The sequence below is a fragment of the Macrotis lagotis genome, chromosome 2, assembly GCF_037893015.1.
Source record: "Macrotis lagotis isolate mMagLag1 chromosome 2, bilby.v1.9.chrom.fasta, whole genome shotgun sequence".
In the NCBI taxonomy this organism is placed as follows: domain Eukaryota; kingdom Metazoa; phylum Chordata; class Mammalia; order Peramelemorphia; family Peramelidae; genus Macrotis; species Macrotis lagotis.
Window position 1 is genome coordinate 6,992,427 of NC_133659.1, and position 26,582 is coordinate 7,019,008.

Here is a 26,582-nt window from a genome sequence, read left to right on the forward strand (position 1 = left end):
GAGTGGGCATCTATGTTTTCACAGAATTCTCTTTAGACATGAATTCTCACACAATTCATCCCAGAAGGAAAATTCTGTTTAGTACACACTCACACACACACACACACACACACACACACACACACACACACAAACAAACACACACACACAAAGAAACACACACTCACACAAACACAGACATACACAAAAACATATACATATCCACAGACACGCACACACACACACACACACACACACACACACAGACACACAAACAGACACACAAACACACAGATACACTTCCATAGGACCAGGCACCACCTACCAATTGAACCTTAGTGCTAATACAGGAAGTGAAAGAGGTAGAAAGTTCAAGGACAGTCAGGCAGGGCCTCCAGGCTGTGATGAAGGGGAAGGAGCCAGCAGGCAAGTGTTGGGGAGCAGATCATCCCCACTGGAGTCCACAACAGCTTGAGCTCACCTGTGGAGGTAGCTCTGCTGAGCAGTTGCCCACCTAACCAGCAGGGCTGTGAAGAGCAGAGGGTTTCAGGAGAGTGGGGGCATGCCTCCTGCACCCCCAAGTCCTGTGCTGTGCAAATGGCCCTGGAAAACTCTCTTACTGAAAGCCACTGGAATAATAGGAACAGTTAATGAGGACAGAATTCTAAAGCTTGCTGAGCACTGGAAGAGATTATCTCACATGACTCTCAGAATAAGGGAAACTGAGGCTGAGGGGGTGAAGTGACTTAGCTGAGGGGACAGTGACTTTGAGGAGAGTGCATATTTGGACACAGTATACACAGACCTCTGCCAAAATTTCTGTCCTTTGGATTTTCACTTTCACTGGTTGTTTTCTTGCCTAGGGCTCTTTGATCTATGTGGGGTTTTTTTTGAACATTCACTCATTTATGTGGGACCTGAAACAGAAGCACAACTTTATTTTGTTTTATTTTGCAAAGCAATGAGGTTAAATGACCTTTCCAAGGCCACACAACTAGTTAATTATTAAGTGTCTGAGGCCCATTTTGAACTCAGGTCCTCCTGACTCCAGGGGCAGAACTCTATCTACTGTGCCACTGAATAGTTAATCAATTAAGCTCTTCCATATCCCCAGTATAACCTGAAAAAAAAATAGCAAAACAGGTCAGGGGCATGGTGACCTTGTAGTAAAACACCCTTGTAATTGGGAACCTAACCAGTCCCCTATAAGAAGGGCAGAGTTTCTTAGGAACGTGGCCAGTATTGTAAGCATATCCCCCTATTTCCAATTATGTGGAGAAGAAACATCCTCTGTGAAACTTGGCCATTTCCTGGATGGATCATCCAAATCCAGAGTCATGTAGCTAGCTGGCACCCAGCCTTCTTTGTTTAGAATCCTCTGATTACACAAGCCTTGCTCAGACTCCTTTGGAATCTCATCCCTGGAGAGGACACTCTGCCTGGGACCCTTCTGGTCCTTCCTGTGTTCATGGCTCTTTGAAAATTCAGAGTTCCCCAGTCTGATGTCTCACAGTTGGTGCTTCCTGGATCCCTGTTTGACTTTCTCATTGGTAACTTGCTTGATTATCTCTGATAAAAAACATTCTATCTCTTCTATTCTCATTGGTAATGTTTCCTATCTCTTTCATTATCTTCAGTTGCAAGCTTCCTTTGACTTTACCTTTGTTGTAATAATAATAATATTACTACTACTACCACTACTACTAATAATAATGAATCCCTACCTGTTTTCTGACTTTGGAGTATATCTTCCCGGGGGGTGTGAATCTGAACTAAAGCCACTAATCGCACCAATTGGCATAGAAGGCAGGATGCCATTCCTATAACCGTATTCAGGAATGAAGCCCCTAGAACAAGATATCCCAGTGGGGGAAGAGATTAGCCTTTTTCCTTTGTAGTAACAGAGTGGGCTGATGAAACTGGTGCTTGCAAAGCTGAGGGTGGCAGGATTCAGACAGTTGAACCTTAGCAAATGCCAAAACATTCTGGTAGAGAAAGGCAAGGAAATGGCAGGAATCTGTAGAAGTCTGTAGTTACAGCCTAACAGAAAATGCAGGACCAGAGATAAGGCTGGGGAAGCCAAGGTGAATTTGGAAAAGGAATTAACTGAATTACCAAGTAAGTTGTCTATTCTACAATATCAGAACTTTATTTTAGGAGATCAGGAATGCCATTATCAGAGTTTAAACAGCAGAAAAGCTGCTGTCAGAATGGCCCAGTTTAAATGTAGGAAGAAAAAAGGGAAGATTGATAAAAAGAAAGTTCATACTATGGTAGGGAATGCCGCCACATAGGATTTGGCTTCTGTTGGAGCACCCCACGCTAATACCGTAGTTAAGAGGGTCCCTCCCCATACAAAACTTTGATAATGACATTATCATTTAGTGAAGCAAGCAACCCTCTGGCAGGAGTTTTGGATGAAATCTCCCAAGTGCATAACTTGGGCAACTGGAAGTATATGGATGGCAAGAAATCTCTAAATAGGAGTGGGGAGCAGGCTGCTGGTCAGTCTCGAGATCAGCACAAAACTAGAATGTCCCAAAAGGTCTGTTTATTGCCCTGCTACAAGCAGGAGAGGATAGGAATAAGATGGATGGGCTCCCTACTCCTGACTTGCTCAGGATGAATAGGAGAGGAAAAGAAAACAGGAAAGCAGAAAGAGGGAAATGAGGGCCCTCCCTATACCCAGATCTGAAGAGTCTTAAAGCAGAATAGTAGATAGAGGCCAAAGCTGGTAATGGAGATCAGATGGAGGGATGACCAGTCTCACATAAAGTTAATTAATTATACACTGGAAAAAATGATTACACAACTGATATTAAAGTGTTTATTGATACTCTTTGAAATCTGGCAATCCTAGTAAATTTAGAAATGGAATATCCATTGTAATGACAGGCTTGGGAGGAAAAGAAACTTAGGCAAAGGAAGTTAAAATAATGATTACCCAAATGAAACAAAACATTCAGTTACCCAAAGGGAATACTCAGTGGGGATTGTTCCCAATCTGCCAAATACCTATTAGGAATTGGCATTTTAAGGGTGATGACTTTCAGTTTACCTGATGGGAAATTCACCTTGCTAAAGTACAAGGGCCAACACTGACGATAAGATTTTAGCTCCACCGGGGAATCAGGGACACAGCCAAATCTTGCCCAATAACTTGTAAATGGTCCGATGCCTCTTTAGCTGTAAAGGAAGGTTTTAAATGAGTCTGTGAATCTGGTCAAGGGCAGAATGTGCTAAAATAAAAGAAGCAGAAGATGGAGTGAGGGTGAATACAGCCTGAAATAGACTTATTCAGTATATTAAGGGGAAATGCAAGTTGTGCCATCTGAATACTGGGATTGAAAGCCCTGTGAAGAAAATAATTAAAGGGTTGCAAGGAAAAATGAAGAGCCGTAGAGAAGGCTGCGTTTTTGTGAGGTATGTCCAATCTATGGATGTTAAAGCCTATAGAAAGAAGCTAGGAGCAGATTCGACTTTGGAAAAATAAAAATGTTGCTTTTGAAATTGATTTAAAATCAATGTAATTTTAGAAAAGAGGACAGAGAGCCACGAGTCAACCAACAAGCTGTGGAATTTCTTCTGGGATTGTGTCACCCAGTATTGTACTAAATTGAGATGTGTCTTTAAAAGTGCTTGAGGTAATTTAAAAAATTTAGCATTAGACAGCTACCTGTAAGGGAGAATTATACTCCTTTTGAACAACATCTGGCTGCCTATGGGGCATTAACAGGAACAGAACAGATCCCTTGAAATCACATCGTTCTGTTAAGGCCTCAAATCGCTATGATGGCCTGGATAATGGGGACTCTGGTCTGTCATAAGAGGTTTCTGATGCTGTTTTGCTTGAGTCCCATTAAACATTGCTCATTTGTTTCATTAAGAATCGATGCTGTGGACAAATGGAAATAACACTTGTGAACCAAGCCAACCTGGTGAATGTTGCTTGTTAAAATAAAATAGAGAATCCCCAGTCCAGAATTAACGTTTAGTTCAATGTTCCCTGGCATTTTTAATCGTTCGTCACTTCTAATTCCTTGTGTAGACTTTGAAATGTGTTAGGCATTTTGAAATGCTTCCTATACTCTTATCGACATGCATTTGAATGTAGCAAACACTGGGTATAGAAGGAAACCTGCTCCTCATCTGTAAAAGGAGGCCTTGTTCTAAGGATCTTACATTCTTAAGGAGGAGACACGTTGAATACTTGCATAGCATGGACATACACAGAAAATAGAATAACCTCAACAGGCAGGTACTCACAGCTGTGGGAACCAGGAATGGTCCTAGCATCCCCAGCATAGAGATGAGTCATGTTGCAAGGAGGTCATTTAAAGAGTGCTAACCTGAGGAGGGATTGGGTGGGAGAAGCCCAGAGGAGAGGGGGGTGCCAGCTATGGATGAAAAACTGTGAGTGGCCATAGTCAGATCCAGACTTAGCCAGAAGGGGAGGAGACCAAGAAGGGTATTGCAGTAGAACCAGTTTGAGTGTCAGTACATTGTCATAACTGGCTTACCTTGATGACCCCATTTGGGGTTTCCTTTGCAAAGATGCCGGAGGGATTCAGCATTTCATCCTCCAGCTTAATTTGCAGATGAATCTGAGACAACCAAGGTGAAGTGACTTGTGCATGGTCACACCACTATTAGTGTCTGAGCCCAGATTGGATCTTGAGTCTTCCTGACTCCAGGACCAGCACTGAATCCACTGTGATACCTCTTAAGTTGCCCTTCAAGAAATGATGAGATCCTCAATCGGGCAGGGCAATTTGCGGAGAGGGCACTTGTAAGGGATGAAGAAGACACTCTTAGGTGCCGATTCTGAAATGGAATTTTCTAAAGGCAACCCCTGCACCTCCCTCCCTCCGAGCTTGTCGGGTACTACAAGGTACACCCAACTAGCAGCTTTGTTGGTGATGGAGCTCCCCTTTTCCACCTGTCTTAGACACACACAGCTCAGCATATCTGTGCTCTGTCTCTGTCTTGTAGATTCTGCAGCAAACTTCCCTGCTGCTCTTTGTGGGAAAGCCAGAAGTCTGGTCCTCCCATCCTCAGTGTGCCTTGGACAGCCATTGCCTTTCCACCTGTGTCCTCATCTGCGATGTGCGGAGCCCGGGAAAGTCCATGCCAATCCATGCAACCCTGCCATTCAGCTCATTCTCAGCGGAATGTTGCTTCAGCCTCCAGATAATGGCCAAAGAGCGTGAGAAGGTGATGCCGTGGAGCTGAGAGAGGACAGGGCCCAGGAGGGACAGGCAGGGGAGGGCAGAGGTGCAAGGATGAGGTCATTGCCCATAGCATCACTCGGAAGCCGAGGGGCGCCGGCTGCCCCGGGTCCGAGGCTGCTCCGAAGCCAACCCAGAAAGACACAGGGGCTGAGGCAGGGGATGCCCTGTGTTTCTCTTTTAGGCTCTGAAGGGCGGGCTCACTGGGGGCGTCATCTGGACTCCATTTCCTATTGGCCGACAGAGCCTCGGTGCAGCCAATCAGAAATGAAGGATTCGCCCTCTCCACCTGAGGACCAGGGTGTAGTTCCCTGCCTCCCTCCTTGTCGGGGTCCTGGGCCTGAGAGCTGGAAAGGGGAAGGTGGGGGGGGGGGGGGGAGATCAGTACTAAGGGGCTGCCTGGAGCCTGGGCGGAGTATCAGGGGAGTGTGAGGAGCAGGAAAGGGAGGGGCTTTTCCCGTTCCCGGGATCCGGCCCTTTATTATCCGGGGAGGGCCAAGGGTGCTGGAGGGAAGAAGGAGCGGGGTGGGGGTGGGGGTGGGGCTGCCGCCTGTTGGGCCGCAACTAGCTTTTGAGCGAAGTCTCCATGGGCCCAGGAGTCCCTGCAGTTATGGCTTCACCAGCGGAACTCTTTCCAGTGGTCCTTCTGCCCTGGTCACTCCTGCAGTCTTTGCAGGTTGAAGGGGAATTCGAAAGCCTTCTCCCTGGGACAGCCGTCATTGGTGGTTGCTGCCTTAGGTCCTCTCTTGGCTGGGCTGATTTCCTGTCATGGCTGGAAGGATGCATTTTCCATGCGGATGGTAGCAGATGCCACCGCCATTGTCTACTGCCTGCCAGAAGGAGCTTTGCTTCATAGGATCCGCGGCCAGACAAGTGCTTCCGTGTAAAGAAAGAATTTGGGGCGAATAGTCTATTCACCATCCACCAAGAATTGTTGAAGACACCACACTATACACCGGGTTCATGGTGAAAAACGTGCTTTCTGCCATGCATTTTACACACATGTGTGAAACAGGTTCAAAGCCAACGGATAGGGCCTTTTTTATTTTTGTGAACACCTACAGGCTTTGAAGCTGATCTAGGTCCTAGAGAGATAACTGCTGCTCAAAACTTCAGACCAGCTACTTCAACTAAGGGCAGGAGGCTATCCCCAATGCCTGGCTCATTCATTTTCATCCAAATAATTGAGCATAACTTCAGTAAAGTATAAAGCCAAGGTTTCTGGAATGAAAAGCGAGCCATTCCCAGCTTCTTGGCGATGAAATATGACAGCATTCGAACACTGTGCTGGAAGGAACTTCCACAGCAAATGTCTGTTTCTTGTTTCACAAGAAATCTCTTTTTGAAATTAGTATGTTATATTAAGTGTTCCTGCAACAATCTGGGAAAGAGATCATTGCTATCAAAGAAATAATTTAACCAAATTTGAAAATCTGCAATCAGAACTGAACATATCAGTACCAACAAGTGTTTCTCCAACTTTTCTCTCTGTGTCTTCCACATAAATCACGTGGCAAATTGGTGTAGAATAGTGGAGCAACCTTTACTGGTTACCTAAGAGGAGATGAGACCAGCTAACTGAATCAGATCAGAAAAATGAAACCAGCTATGTGAATCCAATCAGAAAAAAAGGAGGCAAAGGAAATATTGTGAAGAGAAATGAACGTGATGCAGGAAAATCATAAAAAACCAAGTCAGCAACTTGTTGAAGGAGATACAAAGAAATGCTAAAGAAAATAATCTCTTCAAAACCAGTTTGGGTCAAATGGAAACAGCAGTTCAAATGGCCAGATAGAAGAAGAATGCCTTAAAGAGCAGAACTGGTCAGATTGAAAAGAGATACTAAAACTCTCTGAAGAAAATAATTCCTTAAAATGTGGAATAGAGCAATGGGAAGCTGATGAATTTGTGAGAAATCAAGAAATAATAAATCAAAAGCCAAAGAACGATTAACTAGAAGAAACCATGAAATATTTCAATGGAAAAACAACTCACCTGGAAAGCAGATGGAGGAGAGAGGACGTAAGAATGTTTGGACTACGTGAAGGTCATGAATAAAAATAGACCCTAGGTTTTATTTTTCAAGAAATTCCCCAAGAAAACTTCCCTGATGTACTAGAAGCAGAAGGTAAAATAGAAATTGAGAGATTCCACCATTCACCTCCTGCAAGAGATCTCAAAATACCATCCACCAGGAATATGACAGTCAAATTTCAGAACTCCCAGGTGAAGGAAAACATATTACAAGCAGCCAGAATGAAACAAGTCCAATATCATGGAGCTACAGTCAGGATAGCATAAGAATTAGCAGTTTGTACTTCTCTGTTGGGGCAATTAGAAGGAGCACATGAGCTGAATTAGAAGATGTAGTTGAGGGGGAAGAAAGGAATGTACTAGGACAAAGGGAAAGGAGAGATAGGAAGGGAGAAGTTATTTAGATAAAGGAGACAAGAAACAACTTTTGCAGTGGAGTGGAAGATGAGGGAAAGTGAGGGGGAATGAATGAGCCTTACTCTCATAGGAAAATAGGAGAGGAAAAAGGATGGGACAAAGGTGATGGGGGAGGGGAGGGAGGAATATAACTGATAGAAGATGGTGGGAGAGGCCAGTCATCTGCAACACCCTTTTAAGGAGAAAGCAGAGAAAGAACAGAATAAAGGGGGGGTATGACTGAAAAAATACATCCCACAATAGCAATTGTGGGTGAAAAAGAATGGTAAAGTAATGCTATCCATCTCAAAGCCAGACTGATGGTTTCTGAATATAGACTGAATCATACTCTTTTTCCTCACTTTATTTTTGTTGAGTTTCCCTTCTTTTTGGGGGGGGGAGAGAATTATGTACACTTTTTCATAATGACAATTGTAGTAATGTTTTTCAAGTCTGCACGTTTTTAACCCACACCAAGTAAGCTGCTTTCTCAATGATTAGGGTAAAGACTGAGGAAGGTAGAGAATTCAGATCTCAAGGCTTTGGAAGTCAGTGTTGAAACTTACTTTTACATGCAACTGGAAGAAAAAACTTAAAAATGAAATATATATTTTTTTTAAAAAATAAAATGCTTGACCAGAAAAAAGGAAGAAGACAATGGAAAATTACCTGAGAAACAGGACTTCTCCGGTGTGAAAAGATTGTGTGTTGTGATGCTGAGCAGTCATGGTAATGTCTGTAGCCTCAGTGGACAGCAGCCAGGGGTTTTGATGAAGTTCCCTATTCTTTTGTTTCGTCTGTTTTTGTGTATTTATATATGTTTGTGTGTGTGTGTGTGTGTGTGTGTGTGTGTGTGTGTGTGTGTGTGTGTGGTTTTTGCAAGGCTACTGGGTTAAGTGACTTGTCCAAAGTCATCCAGCTAGGTAATTATTATCTCATGCTGGATTCAAACTCAAGTCCTCCTGACTCCAGGTCCAGTGTTGTATCCACTGCACCACCTGGCTGTCCCCTGAAGTACCCCATTCTTAAACACTGAGTGAAATTCCCTTCTGAGTGTTCCTGCATGATCAAACAGAAAACTGCCATTGTCCCCATTCACTTGAAATGATATAAAATATTTAAAATGCTTCATTTGATTTTTGAATTAGGATTTGGTTCTGCATTTTTTTTTTACAATGGGGTGGGGTGGAGGGTTTCTCTTCAAGTTTCTTCAAGTGACTTAGCAAGGTAAGAATATGGCAGGAAGTGAACAGGTGAGTCTGGCATTTTTGTGTCATTAAGAAAAGCTAGTGAAACTGGTTACTTGAATGAGAGAACTTCAAAATATGGAATCTAAGTAATGAGATGATTAACAAATGGAGGCAATTGGAGTAAAAGTTTTATTCTTGATTTTAAAATAAAAGGAACTAGAGATGTCATGGAGCTGAGAGAGGGCAGGGTCCAGTAGGGACAGTCAGTAGAGGTCAGATTTTGAAGGATGAGGAGGTCATTGCCCCCCAGCATCATTCAGGACCACTTCAGAACATCCAGTGTCAGAACAGTGGTGACCAAACCAAATTGTGAGGGAATCAGAACAGAAGCAAGTTTGGAAGCAAAATGGATTAGAGCAAAATGGATTAGGACCCAAGAGTGGATTGAATAAATCTACTTGTGGGCAGGAGGTAGTGATGCCACAGCCTTAGAGGAGAGCAGGGCATGCAATCAGTGAGAAGATGCAATTGGGCTGGATGATTCTGCAGAAGCCAGAGTCAATGGAGAGAATTCGAGAAACCTTGCTGCTCACACTAGTCCAGTGTCTCCAATTTGGACAACTCCAACAGGGCTCCTGGTGCTCCAGTGAGAGATGAGGAAACAGCCCTGCAGGAACCTGCTAGAAAGATGGACAAGAATGGAAGCTGGCCTGAGTGGAAAAGTGAAGCTGGAAGCAGTGGCACTCCAGGAGATGACACTCATTCTTTTCTACAATTCTTCCTGCCTTCTGGGCTGGGTCCTTATCTTTCTTATCCTCACCTAAAGCCAAGTTCCCTAGTCAAGGTACTTCACTGACAGGACTTTGCTCCTTAACCCTCTCAGGGAATCTTGTCTGGAACCAACCTGATATGATTTTCTCCAGCTCTCTACTCTTACTTTTTTAAGTAGAGGCAACTATTGGTGCTATGTTTTTTGGAATGAATTTCCTTAAATTGTCTATTGTTGTTCTCATTCCCCCAGCTGCAAACTTTACACAGTGACTGCAGGGAGTGGAATATGAAGTTAACCGTGACAATTCCTCTCTGCTGCTGCCTCCGCTGCTACAAATATATTTCCATGTCTCCTATTTGATTTTTACAAGGCAATGGGGTAAAGTGACTTGCCCAGGGTCAGAGCTAGGTACAGTATTAAGTGTCTTTGGCTGGATTTGAACTCAGATCCTCCTGAATCCAGGGTTGGTGTTCTATCCATTGAGCCACCTAGCCTCCCATTATCACTCCTATTTGTAAAACTCCTTCACTTCCATTGATCTGCCAGTTCTGAGGTGAATCCATTCACTTGATTCTAATCCCTCCACTCCCTGGTTCCAAGCTTATCAATGTGTTCATAAGTCCCAGATTTGATAGACTTTTCTGAATCTTGATGACTGCCTCAAAGTCTGCATTTGGCCTTGGTTCCCTACTGCATCCTCTGTGCCACAGTTTATTGCCTTTAGTTCAATGGAACCGAATCTAATTCAGAAAACTTGAAGAGGCCTCAGTCACCAGGATCTCCTGCAGTTTCTGTCTGAAAAGCACTCCCACATGATAACCACGTGGTGGTCTAGTCTCTGTCTGAGCACCTCCAAGGTGTGAAAAGGAACCTGGTTGTTCCAGAGGTGCCATTGCCCTTCTCCATAGGCCTGATCTTTATGGAGGGGAAATCGGCCTCTGTGCAATGTTCACTCAGCTGCTAGTTGTGCCTGCTGGGACTCCTCTTGGTCATGTTAACTAAATTTCTACTGAGCCTTCTCACACCTGGTCCTGAGAAAGCAGGCCAGAGACAGAGGGCAACCTGGTGTTGACTCCAACGAGATCTGCAGGGCTGAGGTGTCCTTCACCACAGGGGCTTCAGGTCAGGGCTGTCTCTAGAGCAGCCTGGGGAGAGAGAGGCTGGAATCTGGGATGAATGGATGGAGCTTCATGTCTCCCTTCTGCTGCTTCCTACCTTTATGACTGGACAAATCTCTGAACCTATTTGGTCTTCAGTTTCCCAGTCTGTAAAGTAAAGAGCCCTTTATTTAGAGCCTTTCCAGGGTTAACTTTGCTCTCCACAAAATTTGAAGTTAACCCTAGTTGGACTGATGGGGCAAGAAACAGAGAAACCCTAAGGGATGGTCCCAGGTTCTGTTTCTGATAAAGATGTCACTAGAAATTCACATGTTCATATTTCAGGCGGTTCAGGACCAACCACAGGCTGACACCGTTCTCCTTTTCACTCATTTGAATAATTAAGCCTTTTCCTTTTGCTTTTCTTTAGTTGTGGCTGAGTCTTTGTCACCCCATTTGTCCTTTTCTTATTAAAGGAAATGGAGTGGTTGGTCATTTCCTTCTCCAGCTCATATTTTAGATGAGGAAACTGAGGCCAATGGGGTAATGTGACTTGGGCAGGGTCACACAGCTAGTTACTATCTGAGAATTTGAAGTCAGGTCTTCCTGACTTTAGGCATGGGCCGCATTCACTGAGGCACAACCCTGCCCCTTTTATGGGGAGACAAAGTCTTCTCTGATTCCCAATTCCATTTCCTGGTGTTTGGTTCATTGTCGAGGCCCTCGTCCTCTATCAAGCCTGGGCCATTATCTCCTTCAGGTTTAACGATTTGCCAGGTATGATAAGCAGGTCAGGATGATTCACTTGTGTGAGATTTATTAATGGTCCAGTTAGCTAAGCAAAGGCAGTAAAACTGAGTCATGAACAGAGAGAGGCAGAAAGGAAAAGAATTCCTCTAAGCATGACACAAGTTGAAGGAATGATTGAGCAGACAGGGCTCCAATTCTCCCCATGATTGCTGTAATAAGAACATGCTGCATCACTGAGGCCTCTGGCTTTCTCTGCCTGGGCGCCTGCCTCACAGCCTCCAGGCATCCTCAGCTGGGAAAGGTCCCGGTAGAAGCCTCCTTTCCCCTGAAGGAGCCCCACGTCTGCTTTCCCAGTGGAGGCTGAAGCAGGCTTTGTAAGCAGAGCAGGCGGGAAGCCAAGCCCCTGTGTGCCCGTTATGGGGGGGTGCGTCTGCCTGGGGGGAAGAGGATCCTCGCGTTTAGCTCCACGAAGGGGGCAGAGTCCCGAAAGTGACAGGTGAGCACGGTGTGCCCTAGAGAAGCGGCCAAGCCCCAGGGAGAAGACAGCCCTGGCGAGCCTGCGGGCGAGGGCAGCCCAAGGAGGGGGAACCCTCAGCAACAGGGGCCTTTGTGTCACTGCCAGACTGGGCTGATCGCAGCTGGGACGGAGGCCATTAACAGGGCGGTGCAGCCCCCCCCCCCCCCAGGTTACAGGTTTCTCCAGTTCTCTGACCCCTTCCGCTCTGTGAGGGGAAATGTGCTCGGGTCCGAGGCCTCCCGGCGGGGGCTTCCCCCTGGGCTAGTTTCGCTTCTGCTCTCGGAACCTGTGCCGGCTCATCCTGCCCGGGCACCGGTGACGCGTGCCGCCTTCCACTTGCTATTGGACGCCAGGGCGTGGGGGGGGGGGGCTTGGGAGGGATGACTGCAGCGGACATGGAGGCAGCGGGGCCGGGGGGGGGCGGGTGGAGGGGGCCCACCGTCCTGGGGGGGGGCTTAGGAAAAGGCAGAGCCCCCGGGCCACGGCCAAGACCTGAGGGCGGGGACAGAGAACCGGGGCCCGCTTGGGTAATGAGGGGGGGACGAGGCTGGGGCAGGTGCGGACACGATGCGGGGCTGCGGGTGAGTGGGAGAGCCCCGGGATCCGGAGCAGAGGTGGGGGCGAAGGGGGCGGGGCCAGAGGAGCCGCGGGGTGACCTCTGAGCCCCGGGGGCTGAGGATCAAGGGGGTGGAAGCAGGCTAGGGCACCCCCCCCCCGGGTGGGGCAAGGGCCAGGGGCGCCCGGGTTCGGGTCTCCGCCCTCCCGCCTGACCCCCCCCCCCCCCGGCTCCCACTCCCTGAGATACTTCTCCACAGGCTGGTCCGGCTCCGAGCTGGGGGGGGCGTGTTCGTGGCCGTGGGCTACATGAAAGACCGCAAGATGGTGCTCTTCGACAGCGCCGGCCCGGGGCCGAGGCCGAGCCTCGGGCGGCCCGGATGGCGCAGGTGCACCGGGAGCACCCGGAGTCCTGGGAGCACCCAGAGTCCTCGGAGCCCCCGGAGTCCTGGGAGTGGGAGACGCGCGCCTTGAAGGAGAAGGCGCGGACTTTCGGTTTGAGCCTGGAGACCCTGCGCGGCTGCTACAACCGGAGCCGGGAGGTGAGGAATGGGGGCGGCTCCTGGGGCGCCTCCCGGTAGGGCCCGGGGCACGGAGGGGGCGGCAGTGTGGCCCGGCTGCCCCGGGTGGGCGGGGGCCGCAGGCGTCCACACCGTCCAGCACAGGTCCCCCTGCTAGGCCTCCCCCGACGGCGCCCCCTGCGCGTGTTTGACCAACTCGCCCACGTCGGGCGGGACTACCTGGCCCTGGACAGCGACACCTGGACGTGCGGGGCGGCGCCACCCCAGGCGGAGATCTCTAAGCGAAAGTTGGAGGCGGCGAGTGTAGGAGAGAGAGAGAGAGAGAGAGAGAGAGAGAGAGAGAGAGAGAGAGAGAGAGACAAAGCCTACCTGGAGGAGAGGTGCGCTCCGTGGGGGCAGAAGCACCTGCAGATGGGGCGCCGACCAGGACAGGTACACCCCTCCCTTCCCCCTCAGCCCCACCCCGGACCTCCAGGCACCCCTGGTACCTCAGTGCTTGGAGAGGAGGGGGAAGGGAGAGCCTCGCACCGCCTCTGCCCTTTGCCCCCAGACCCACCTTCTGCCCGAGTGACCCGCCACACTGGTCCCCACGGGGAGGTCACCCTGAGGTGACGGGCCCAGGACTTCTACCTCTCCCCGATCTCTCTGACTTGGCTGAAGGAGGGGCAGGAACAGCTGCAGGACACGGAGTTCATTGAGACCAGGCCTGGGGGAGACGGAACCTTCCAGACGTGGGTCACCACGGGGGTGCCCCCGGGCCAGGAAGGGAGCTACACCTGCCGAGTCCAGCACCAGGGCCTGGCGGAGCCCCTGACCCTGAAATGGGGTAAGGACACTGAGGGGGGGGGGGGGGTTGGGAGCAGGGCAGAGGGAGGTGGGGGGCTGGGGGAAGGGTTTAGGGACGGGGTCGGGGGGGTAGCTGCAGTCACTTGTCCACTTGTCTTCTCAAGAGAGACCCGGCGGAGCAGAGCGGGCGGGCGGCCGGCCATGGACGGCCTCGACGGCGTGCCCGCGGCCCTGGAGTCCACCGCCTCCCAGGTCTCCCACCCGCCCGTGCTCCTGTCTGCGGAGACCCTGTCTTCTCTCCGCCACCCCCCCCCCCGCGGGAAATCTCCCGGTGCCTCCCCCGGGCCCCCCGCACCCCTCTAGGGCGGCCCGTGGCAGACCCGCGGCAGCCGCTCCCGCCACCAGCAGCTCCGCCCCAGGTTTCCGCCTACAGCTCCGGGGCAAAAAAGTCCCCGCGCTCCCTCGCCCCGGGACAGCCTGGGGTCCCCAGGTCCCCGAGGAGCCAGGGAGGAAGCGCCCGTGGCCAGGTCCCCTTGGGAGGAAAGGCCACCCCCCGCCTCTAGTGAAGGAACGGGGCGGGAGGAGGGAAGGCGTGAGACCCAGCCGGGAGAGCCTTCTGGACGCTCTGGGAAGGTCCGTGCCCAGTCTTGGTCCACCCAGCCCTGTGACCCGGGAAGAGATGACCCACCGTCGGTGCCACCTCTCACCAGCAGCAGAGCCGCCTCTCGGCCTCCTCGGCCTCCAGGGAGCTGGACGAATGGCCTCCCTCTGGGACTTCAAGCTCATACTCCGGGGAAGCGGGGAGTCACTGCCCACCTGCCCCCCCAACCAGGAAGCCTACTGGACAGCATGCTGGGAAGTCTGCAGTCGGACCTGACCAAATTGGGTGTCGCCACTGTGGCCAAAGGGGTCTGTGGGGCCTGCAAGAAGCCCATCGTTGGGCGGGTGGTGACGGCCATGGGGAAGACCTGGCACCCCGAGCACTTCTGTACCCACTGCCAGGAGGACGGGCAGTCTCGCTGTGAGAAAGACGACCTACCCCAGCCTCCTCTCCCCCCGAGGCTGCTCTTGCAACCGGCCCATCTTGGATAAAGTGGTCACAGCCTTGGGTCAAACTTGGCACCCCGAACCCTTGCCCTGTGTGGAGCTTTCTTTGGCCCGGAAGGTTTGCACGAGAAAGCTGGGAAGGCCTATTGGCGAAAAGATTACTTTGACGTTTGCCCCTCACTGTGGAGGCTGTGCCCGGGCCATCCTGGACACCTACATCTCTGCGCCCAACCCCTCTGGCACCCCGAGGGTTTCGGCTGCCGGGAATGCGTCACGCCCTTCTCAACAGCAGCTTCTTTGAGCTCCACCGGCAGCCCTCCAGCGAGGTGCACTACCACGAGCTCTGCGGCTCGCCGCGCTCACGCCCCACAGAAGCCCATCGCGGGCCGCAGCATCGCCGCTGTGGCCCTCAGGTTCCACCCGGAGCCCTTTGCCTGCGCCTTCTGGCTCAAGCAACTCAACCAGGGAGCCTTCAAGGAACGCAGTGACAAGCCCTGCTTTCCGAACTGCTTCCTCAAGCTCCTGGGTTAGTACCCCCAGGGTCCCCCACCCCACTCCACCCAGGGGCAACTGAGACCCACAGACCTTGGGGCAAGGCTCGGGCCGGGGGCGGAGGGGCTTTGGCACGACCCTCTGGGAATTGGAATGTCCTCCTGAGGCCAGGCTGGGCAGGGGAGGGGAGTGAGGGGAGGCCAGAAGCGCCCCCCCCCCCCCCCCCCCCGCCGCCACCGCAGCCTGGTTTCTCTTCCCAGGGATCTCCCCAGGCCGGCTTCCCTCACTGTCCTCTCTTCTTGCATGGGGGGAGAGGGTCTTTGATCTGGTTTCCTCTCTGCCGTGCAGACGCTGGCACCACCCATGGGCATCATTTCTTAGGCAGGTCACTGAGCACCCCAGACGTGGGGCTGCCCATTCAGGGAGTTTGGGAGGGGCAGAACTTTTCCAGCTTCTTGTTTCTCCTATTGACTCTCTCTCTCCCGCTCCCTTTTCCCCTTCCTCTTTTCCTCCCCTCCTCCCCCAGTTCAGAACGCTGGACAGCAGCCAGCCCCTGTCTGCTGAGCTCCCGCAGAAACCCACTTGGGGAGCAGCCGGGGGATGGGGTGGAGCAGGGCGGGTGCAGAGGTCCCCGAGGCCTCTCTCCTCTCCGCCCCCCCCGTAAAGGGCCTCGCAGCTCCTTGGTTCTACTCCAGCAGTAACAGTTGATACGGCCTCTGTGGCTGGCAGAGCCCGGGCTCTGGGCTCCAGGTTGGGCGCCCACGCCGTGGGCACGGCCCCAGACTGGCCGCTGCCCCGGGTTTCAGAGAGTTTTACCCTGTGCTTGAAGTTCCGGCTTGCCTGCGTTGCTTTTCATTCTCTCTGAGATGATTTTGAGAAGATTTCTTAGATGTTGCTGTGGCCCTGCCCTTCGCCCTCTCTTCCGATAGCTGCGGGCAGGCCCGGGCGGCCTTGGTGGCCAGCGCTCTTGCCCAATGGGGCTGTCCTTGCACCGCGGGCTTCTGGGGCAGGGAGCACAAAGCAGCCGGTTCTTTATGCCTTCTCTCACCGTGCCCCTGGAACATTTTGTGACCTGTATGCAGACCCCCTCCCCCCCGGAGTCCCCGCCCTGTCCCGGCTAGCTCCACCCCCTTGCCTGGGGGTGGGGAGGCACGATGGGATTTCCTCATTTCTGCTGAAACGAGCCATAGGGAGTGGGGGGGAGTCTCCATCCAGGCCCCCCTCACGTGACGCCCGAGTCCCCAGGGCCCTGCCCCAACTGACTCTGATCTGGACCTCGTCCTGGACCCTGGTCGGCCCCTTTCGTGGCACATTCCCTCTTCTTTGGGAAACCTTGGGATGGGCTGCCGGAGAGCGAGACTCCTTAAGGAAGGAATGAGCAGGAGGTGCTGGAGACCCCCAGGCTCTGCTGCCAGTCTTGTCCCCATTTGGAGCAGACCATGAATGTTTAGGAAAAGGCCTGGGGGAGAAACCCAGCTGAACTAGGGGGGCACCTGCTCGAGTGAATGGCCAGGCCGGATCATCGAGGTCCCAAGCAGGTCTTGGCAGAATCCTGCCACCATTTGCCCAGGCGGTGAAATGGGAGCTCACCTGGGGCTGCAGGTGGAGCTGCTGGCTCCGTCCATTCCTGGGACCATCTCTGGTCATTGGAAATGGGGCTAATGGCAGGGTGGGTCTGGGGGAGGCCCTGGTGGTGGTGTGAGAGGTAGAGTTGGCAGCTCTTACTGGTTCACTTAACTGAATGAAATCCAGGAGCTGCTTCTCTTTTGGGGGTGTCCATCTGTCCACCTCAAGGCCTTAGTGCTCTGTTTACAGTGTCCTGCCACCTCACCTGTGGGGCCAGGGACATCTGGGAGACACCTCTGGGTCAACCCATTTCATTTGATATTTTTTCTTCCCTAGAAATTTCTAACCTTTTTCCCATTTAAATCCCTATAATATATGTCAATGAAATTGACCATTATTTTCCAACCAAAATAAAGGATAATTTATTCCTACAATGGACAGTCACAGCTTCTTTTTTTATTTATATTTTTTTGTTTCCCAATTAGAAACAATAGTAGTTTCTACCTATCAATTTATGTAAGTTTTTTGAATTTTATAATTTTTCCTCCTCCCTCCACTCCCCCATCCCCCCAAAGGCAGTCTGATACCCTTTACCTTGTTTCCACACTATACATTGATGGAAGTTGAATGTGTTGGGAGAGAAATCCCATCCTCGAGCAGAAAACAAAATATTAGAGATCACGACAGTCCCAGTATCAGAGGGGGATTTAGAGTTATGGTGCCAGTCCTTCAAAATGGCATGTGTGAAGAGGGAGGGGAGGGAGGTGGTGTCCTCTGGAAGACCAGCTCTCAGAGTCTTCCTATTTCCTGGTGAGCTTAGAGACTGCCCTCAGGGCCCTGGATCTGGAGTCCGGAGGGCCTGGGAGGCCCCTGGTGCAGCTGCTGAGGACAGTGCCTGGTGTCGGGGGTCGGCCCTGACTGCCTGAGTGGATAGGACCTCCCCGAGAGTGAGGTCAGGCCAATCTAAAGAAGATACGGTTCCTTAAGGGGAGCAGTGGCTTCACCTGGTTGGCCTGTGTCCATTGCTCCAATCGGGTGGTAGGTCCTGCCCTCGGGGCGGATCGGGGTGGCAGCCCAGAACGAACCCCCTATATTAGCCATCACCCTGAGCTATTCGGGGGATCCCTCTGCACCTAATAAAACATATGCCTCCTGAAGAAGTGTCTGCCTGAGTCCCTCCTCGCTGATCCCCGGGGGAGGGAAATACCAGGGACGCCTGAAGCAGTGCCCACTGAGGAGCTCACTCGGGAGTCCGGGGAAGAAGACCCCGGACAGAACTGGCCCCCGAACAGGGACACCCGAAGACCCCGCCGAGTGAGGTAAGCCTGTTTAAGTAAAAACAGAAGAGGCAGACACCCTAGGTCCACGGGACACCTAGAGGGAGTAAAGATGGGCAAAGGAATGTCTAAGCATTTACAGCCAGAGGATTCAGGAGTATTAGCATGTCAAGTACATGCACTAGTAAAGACTCATGGTATAAGAGTCCGTATAAAAGAATGTAAGGATTGGGTGGAAAAAATATTGGTTGTCTCTCCTTGGGTCTCCCACACCGGCATTGACCCTCAGAAGTGGAGAGTGGTAGGAACTCAAATGTCCTCTTACAACACAGAAAAACCTGGCTTTCTAACGGACACAGACTTTGTAATTTACTCCGTGGTGGCTGCAGCCCTTGACCCGCAGCCCCCACAAGGAGCCGTGTCCGGAGAATCACAAACAGGACCCTCATTACTGGGGGAACCTGAATGGCCCCCGCCCCCAGATGAGGGGCTTGACGACCGGAGGGAACCAGCCCCCAAATACCCTTGGGAAGAACTGGCTGCTGCGAGTCGATCGCCTGCCCCGGTAAAAAGTGATAGTAAGATTTTAGAACAAAAGGGCAAACATACAGAATGGCAAGGGATCTGTGGACAGGGTGCAGATGGCCGGAGCCACGTGCTGATAACAGGAAAGGAAGGGTCTGGGGCGACCGTCCCCAGACAGGCACCCCGCCGGACTCGTTTACAGCAGGCCATTCATAAGGCTTTGGAGGATGGGGAGGAAGTAGAGGAAGAAGACCTAGACTATCTTACCTCCTCAGCAGCTGCTTACCCAATATTTGTGCAAAGAGAAAACGGCCAACAGGTTAGAGTTCGCCGCCCAATACCGTACAAATTTATCAAAGATCTCAGAGAGGCAGTCCATAATTATGGGCCAGGATCTGCCTATGTAAAACGGCTCATAAGTTCTAACACTCAGACTGCCGCCTGGCTCCCCATGGATTGGGATGAAACTTTACAAGCGGTGTTAGAGTCATCACATTACACCGCCTGGGCTGCCTACTGGCGCAGAGAGGCCAGGCTACAGGCTGAGATCATAGACCCAAATAATTCTGATTTAGTAACTAATCAACTCATTGGATGTGGCCAGTTTAACACTGTGAAGGCTCAATTACAACTTTCAGAACCCATTGTCAGGGCAGTGCAGATAGCAGGACTGAATGCCCTGAACAAACTGGCTCGAGCAGCCTCGACTCCCCTGCAGCAGCTGAAACAGAGAGCCAAGGAGTCTGCTGTAGATTTTATCAGCAGAGTGCAGACTACTGTGGAAGGGAAATTCGGGACAGGAAATGCAGCACAGCCTTTAATCATTCAGTTGATAAAGGGAGGGCTAACTCATTCAAAAGGCTTGCTAGCTACTCTTCCTGCTGACCCCTCCTTAGAGGAGATAATTGATAAGGCCCTAGACGAGGAACCCCCACCGGATCCTCTCCAAACCTCTATTAACCTCCTCGTTGATGCTTTACAAACCACAAGCTTGGTGCCTAGATCAAAGGGTAAAGGAAACTGTTTTCGTTGTGGGAAGGCCGGTCACTTTCAAGCTGAGTGCCGTAATTCCCAGAAGAGTGCAATGAAGTGCTTTGTCTGTGGTAAACCTGGTCATATAGCAAAGCATTGTAGAAAGAAAAATAAGAATCAGAAGTATAGCAATGATGGGCCGCAGGGAAACGGGAAGAGGGGTCGGGAAGCCGAGGGCCCGACCCCAGGGCTGACCTATTAAATCCCTCGGTTACTATTCCCCTCTCAGAGGGCACAGAATTGAGCCCATGGACTACGACTACTGTTAAAGCCTCCCCTAGGGACTTCCACCGTTTAGTGATTGGGACTGCTCTCGCTCCCCAGGTCATTGTCCACACACAGCTCCTAAGCCCAGGCCAGACTTCTATAACTGTTACAAATCCCCACCATTATCCAATAGAACTAAAAGGCGGTGAGCCTGTTGCTCTTGCTATTTCCCTCCCCTGGATAGATAAGGATTGGAGAGAGTGTACCAATGAGGACACATTTGTGGCATGGACACAGGCTATATCAGCCCACCGTCCCACTTTACCACTTATAGTGGAGGGAAGAGAGATTGTAGGTTTAATTGATACAGGTGCTGATGTCTCGGTCATATCCACAAAAGATTGGCAGCCCTGTTGGGAACTTTCAAAAACTCCCCAAGATATCACGGGAGTTTCAGGAGGAACTTTGGCGAAAAAGTCTCTAAGATTTCTAAAATGGAAAAGTGATGATATAGCAGGGATTTTCCGCCCTTTGGTACTTACTATTCCTATGTCCCTATGGGGGAGGGATGTTTTGCAAAATTTGGGCTTGTCTCTGACTACAGACACAGCTTTAAACCACTAGGGGTCACTGGAGGGCCGCAACCCATACCACTGACTTGGAGATCTGACAAACCGGTTTGGGTAGATCAGTGGCCCCTCACCAAAGAGAAATTACAGGCCCTTGCTAACATAGTACAAGGACTTTTATCGGCTGGACAAGTAGAGCCATCCACCAGCCCATGGAATTCCCCAGTTTTTGTAATCAAAAAGAAAAGTGGGAAATGGAGAATGTTAGTAGATCTAAGAAAAGTAAATGCCACTCTACAACCTATGGGTACCACCCAGCCTGGGTTGCCTTCTCCAGTTGCCATTCCAAAGACTTGGCCCATAACTGTTATAGATATAAAGGATTGTTTTTATAGTATACCCCTTAACCTTGTAGATAGACAACGCTTTGCCTTTAGTGTACCTGCTGTAAATTATCAAGAACCTGCTCAGCGTTTTCAGTTTAAAGTCCTTCCACAAGGCATGGCAAACAGTCCCACTCTATGTCAGGTTTATGTTGCACAGATTTTGATGCCCATTAGGCGAGAACACTCGAGAGCCATTATTATTCATTATATGGATGACATATTAATTTCTGCATCCCACCGGACTGATGTCTCACTTATTTTACAAAAGATTACCTCAGCCCTAGCAGCATATGGGTTACAAGTTGCCCCTGAAAAGATACAAACAGAACCTCCCTACACATATTTAGGACATCAGGTATACAAGGATTTAGTGAAGAAATCTCCTAAGATTGATACAGCTCAAGTTTCTACATTAAATGACTTTCAGAAATTAATTGGTTCAATCCAATGGCTGAGGAATGTAGTTCCTATTTCCAATGATATGATGTATCCATTGTATAATATTTTAAAAGGCTCATCTGATTTGAACTCGCCTCGTACATGGACCCCTGCAGCCATAAAAGCTGTTACTCAGATACAGGACTTAGCATCCACATCAACTGTTGCCCGATTAGATCCAGCCGCTCCGGTTTATGTAACTCTGGTGTGTCATCCTTCATTGGGTAAGGCCGGAGTAGTGTTCCAAGTTACAGGTCCTTTACAATGGGTACATTCATCTAAATCCATGAAGTCTATACCCTCCAAGTTTGAAGTGGATGCACAACTCCTTTTGAAAGCAGCGGAAGCTGCAATCACTATTTTTGGTACCATTCCTATATTACTGCTCCAAGAGGATCCTGCAATACTTACTCATCTAGCACAGAACTCTGAGGAGTGGGCCATGTTATTGTCTATTTATCCCACTTCTCAGGGTCATCCACCTCCCTCATTACGAGGATGGTTGCAACTCCCTTTGAAGTATCCCTCCAACCCTGTAGTTCCTCAGCCAGTACAGGGAGTCAATGTTTTTACCGATGCTACCAAACACCATAGAGCATCTATTTATATTCCAGACAGGAAGATATTGAAGGTGCTACAAACCCCATATACCTCAGCTCAAAAGAATGAATTGCAGGCCATTGTGATAGCCTTAGAACTGTGTGCTTATGAGCCTTTTAACTTAATCACTGATAGCTATTACTGCTTTGTCTTATTGCAACAGTTAGCTCTAGCAGATCTTTCTTTGTCCAATTCTGCAGTCATAGATCTTTTACACCAAGCACAACGGTCTCTCCTACACCGCTCTGACCCCCTCTATGTCTTACATGTCAGATCTCATGTGTCCACTTCTGGCCCAATATACTCAGGGAATGCCATAGCTGACTCGGCTCTCCTTGACCCTGATATCAAAAGTGAGATAGTCATGTATGCAGATCCTTCTATTGTTCATGACACATTTCATCTCCCAGCAAAAACACTTGCACGGCTTTATGGTCTTCCTAAGGAAGAGGCACGTCGCATTGTCCGACAATGCAGGCATTGTGTCCCTTTCCGCCCTGCCCCGCTTGTACATGCCACCAACCCCCGGGGCCTGGCCCCTAATGACATTTGGCAGATGGATGTCACCCACTTTCAGGCCAGCCTGATTCATGTCACTGTGGACACTTTTTCTAACTTTATTATGGCCACTTTGCAGCCTGGTGAGGCTGTACGCCATGTGATAGCTCATTGCCTTCACTGCTTTGCCACCCATGGGATACCTCGGTTGTTAAAAACCGACAACGGCCCGGCCTATACCTCCTCTGCTTTTGCTCGCTTCTGCCACCAATTCGGTGTCACTCATGTTACCGGTATCCCTTACAACCCCACCGGTCAAGCCATCGTGGAGCGTGCCAATCAATCCTTGAAGCGCACTCTCATTAAACAAAAAGGGGGAGTGCGTGGTAGGCTCACTGCAGCCCAGGTAGCAACAGCAGTATTCACTAGGAATTATTTGATTGATAATGAACAAGGCATCACCCCTGCCATGAAACAGATGCTGTCAACATCAACACAGACACAAAAACATGAACAACAAACACAAAAACATGATGAACAACAAACACAAAAACATGATAAAAAAGCACACTTGCAAAGTCCGACCACAGTTTGGTGGAGAGATGAGGAGGGTCGTTGGCACGGCCCTGCACAGGTTAAGATGTGGGGAAAGGGATTCTTATGTCTCCAAACAGGTGAGGGAACACGCTGGGTGCCCGTCAAATGGACCAGGGCCTATGAAGAGACGAAGGAAAAGATATCGGAGCGGAAGAAGGCAACGACCTAGCAGGACACGAAGAATTATGAAGACACAAGCTCCTGTATGGCTAAGTATCATGGGTTTGCTATGTGGATTGCAACCCGCCACCCCTCTTCCTTGGGGCAAGGGTGGGAAGTGGTACAATCTGACCTCTCCTATACGGAGGGCTGCTGATGAACGAGGAGAGACATATTGGGCTGTTGCGAGGGGAGTACCGTCCCTTCGTATAATGGGATGGGGGAGCCAGACAGTGCCATTAAAGTTGCATGGCAATGCCACCATTGTGCTGGGCTTACATGAACACGGTACATTACCTATACCGATGGAAAGACCATTAAAGAAGCCCCTCACCCTGCTCTCCATTACCACGCCTATTTGTGTGGTAGCCCGTCCTCCACACGGGCTATGGCCGGGTGGGAACACCTCCTCTTCCCCAGATAACGGAACCTCTGTTAAGAATCATTGTATACCCTTAGAGCCATACAACAGCACAGAAACTCCGAGGCCGATTCCGGACCTGAACAACCATACTGCTGCGGTTAATCTTTCATTCATGGCCATTGAGCAGCACCCTCCGGAGAATTCTAATTCCATAGTGCCTTTACATTCCCTACCACCCTGCCCAATAGGCCACCGTTCGCAAGTATTCATACCTACAGTACCCTGCTCCACGGGCATCCCAAGACTAGGACCACTTGGGCTACCTAACAACACTGAGTTATGGTTTTGGGATGGACAGCGGAACCACACCACGTACACCATGAGACCCTCTCCCACTCCTGTTGCCTTACCATATGGACAGATGCATCCCGACCTCTGGAAAATAGGAGTGGCCTTAGGAGGAGTGAACGCCTCTTTTCGCCTGTGGCCATGCCCTCGTAATGACGATGCCTGTCATGACTTTTCATTCCAACAATGGTATAATGTGTTTAAGACTCTTAACATCTCTTGCCATCAAACCAAGGACGGCACAGACCGCTTGTGCTACCGGCTGAGCGCCACCGCGCACACCCCTCCGGACGCTCTCTTCCTTCTTTGTCCCCCTGCTAACCTGACTATTCAACTAAAGGGGGAGTCCGCTGGTTTACCCCTTTTTAACATCACTTGTACTGACCCGATTTTTACAAATGTTTTACGGTATAATCATACTGGGTATGCTGTGTTCCTAGCTGTATCCCCTCCCTACCAACTCCTACCTGTCAAAGCAGAAGATTTTGCGTTGTCCCCCGCTGATTCTTTGGTGAAAAAATTGTACCGTGCAGTGTTGGGGGAAAAGTTGTTACGTACTAGGAGGGATGGGATCGGGGATGCTTTGAGTTTGGTGAACTTGGCTATTGAGATGTATGAGGAATGGCAGATCCAGGAACTAGAGAGTGAGGTGACTATGTTAGCTTCTACTATCCAAACATTCATAACAAACCAGGTCTCCCTCTGGCATTACCAGCAACATGTTGACTCCCTTCTACAGAAGCAAATAGGAGCATTGGAAACAACAGTCCTCTGGTTAGGGGATAGACTGGCCCTTATGGCAGGGTACATGAAACTTCAATGCCATTATAAGTATCAGCCTCTCTGTGTGCTTAATTTGCCTGTAAATATGTCACAGTTCCCATCAGACTGGGGTAGAGTTAAACAGGCATTACAGGGGGCGATGTTAGCCTACAACACCTCCAATGACATCCACCAATTAGATATGCTGATAGCCCAGCTCAACAACATTTCCTCCCATTTCAGAGCTGAGTGGGATGATCAAGAAGACTCCTTTCTAAAATGGTTTACGGGTGCCCTCCACCTGAGATGGTTGTTTTCCTTCTTGCCGGCTGTAGGAATGTTTATTATGATTTGTCTCTTTTTCCCATGTATCCTGAAACTATTGTTCTTCATCTTTTCTCGTTCTCTGGAGGCATTGAAGGCGGACCTTCTAGGCCCACGCCATCACCGGGCTCGGGCAGCCCCTGTGTGATTACTGACCGAACCGAACCAGGGTGCTTTGCCCCCCCCATAAGCAGGTGGGGCGCTAATTGTGTTAAACAAAAAGGGGGAGTTTGTCGGGGGTCGGCCCTGACTGCCTGAGTGGATAGGACCTCCCCGAGAGTGAGGTCAGGCCAATCTAAAGAAGATACGGTTCCTTAAGGGGAGCAGTGGCTTCACCTGGTTGGCCTGTGTCCATTGCTCCAATCGGGTGGTAGGTCCTGCCCTCGGGGCGGATCGGGGTGGCAGCCCAGAACGAACCCCCTATATTAGCCATCACCCTGAGCTATTCGGGGGATCCCTCTGCACCTAATAAAACATATGCCTCCTGAAGAAGTGTCTGCCTGAGTCCCTCCTCGCTGATCCCCGGGGGAGGGAAATACCAGGGACGCCTGAAGCAGTGCCCACTGAGGAGCTCACTCGGGAGTCTGGGGAAGAAGACCCCGGACAGCCTGGGACATAGGAGACTTGGTAAAGGCTATTTGCTTGATGGACTCCAATCCCCAAAGTCATTCCTCTGACCTCCAGGCCTCTACTATAAAAGGAAAATCTGCTTAATAATGACTGTGGAGAAGATGGATGATAAAGCAAGTTACTGAGTGAAGACTGGAACTAGGAGGCCCTGAAGTTTGTTTCTGTGTCACTGGGAAATAAAATGGGCCCACATGGAAAAACAGCAAACAACAGAGGAGAATGATTTGATGCTTATTCATGAAGTCCAGACCAGGTTATCCACAGTCAATCAGAGGAGATAATCTGGGACACCCAGGGAAGGCTTCCTAGTGAGAATGAGTTCTGAACTTCAAGGCACAAGTGACCTGATCTATGTTAGGGACTCTTCTTCTGGGGTACACTGGGTCCTCAGTAATTTGATGGGAATTTTCAGGAGTCTGTGCACTTGATTGAGATAGGAATAATGCAGCTTTATTTTGACTAATTTCTCATTGAAATAGAGTCATTATAGCAGCTCTCTTTGTGGTGGCAAAGAATTGAACAGTGCTGTGATGCCCGTCGGTTGGGGAAGGGCTGAACGAGTTGTCTACAGTTATGATAGAATACTACTGTCTTATAAGGAATGAGGAAAACCTGGAAAGACTTGAATGAAATTAGGAAGAGCAAAATGAGCAGAACCAAGATAAAGTAGTTCACACTAACAGGGATATTGTTTTACAAACAACTCTGAATGACTGAGCCATGTTGGCAATTACAAACACAAATTTCAACAAAGGACACTTGAAGGAAGGTGCTATATGCATCGAGAGAGAGAGAGAGAGAGAGAGAGAGAGAGAGAGAGAGAGAGAGAGAGAGTAAATGGAATAATGTGTCAAATGATGTTTTCCACATTCACACACCCATTCACACACATTATCTATGTTTGTATCTAATGGTGTCCTCCTCTAAGATTGAGGG

At 50.0% G+C, this 26,582-nt stretch overlaps 1 protein-coding gene and 1 pseudogene across 2 annotated transcripts; both read left to right on the forward strand.

The window, feature by feature from the left end:
• The first annotated feature begins 12,727 nt into the window (after positions 1-12,727).
• LOC141512331 (paxillin-like) lies at positions 12,728-15,529 on the forward strand (annotated as a pseudogene).
• A 2,310-nt stretch (positions 15,530-17,839) lies between these two features.
• On the forward strand, positions 17,840-25,593 carry LOC141512332 (uncharacterized). 2 transcript variants are annotated; one of them, XM_074221189.1, is made up of 2 exons: positions 17,840-18,249; positions 23,115-25,593. In XM_074221189.1, exon 2 carries the CDS (start codon positions 23,179-23,181, stop codon positions 25,162-25,164), a length of 1,986 nt encoding a protein of 661 aa, XP_074077290.1. In that variant the 5' UTR covers positions 17,840-18,249; positions 23,115-23,178; the 3' UTR covers positions 25,165-25,593. The 2 variants fall into 2 exon arrangements, with proteins under 2 accessions (XP_074077290.1, XP_074077289.1); XM_074221188.1 differs by having other exon boundaries at positions 23,137-25,593.
• Positions 25,594-26,582: the final 989 nt, after the last annotated feature.

What these genes read in the sequence shown, in the direction of transcription:
- LOC141512332 (XM_074221189.1), top strand. Translation starts at nt 23,179, where the DNA reads ATGAAGAGACGAAGGAAAAGATATCGGAGCGGAAGAAGGCAACGACCT.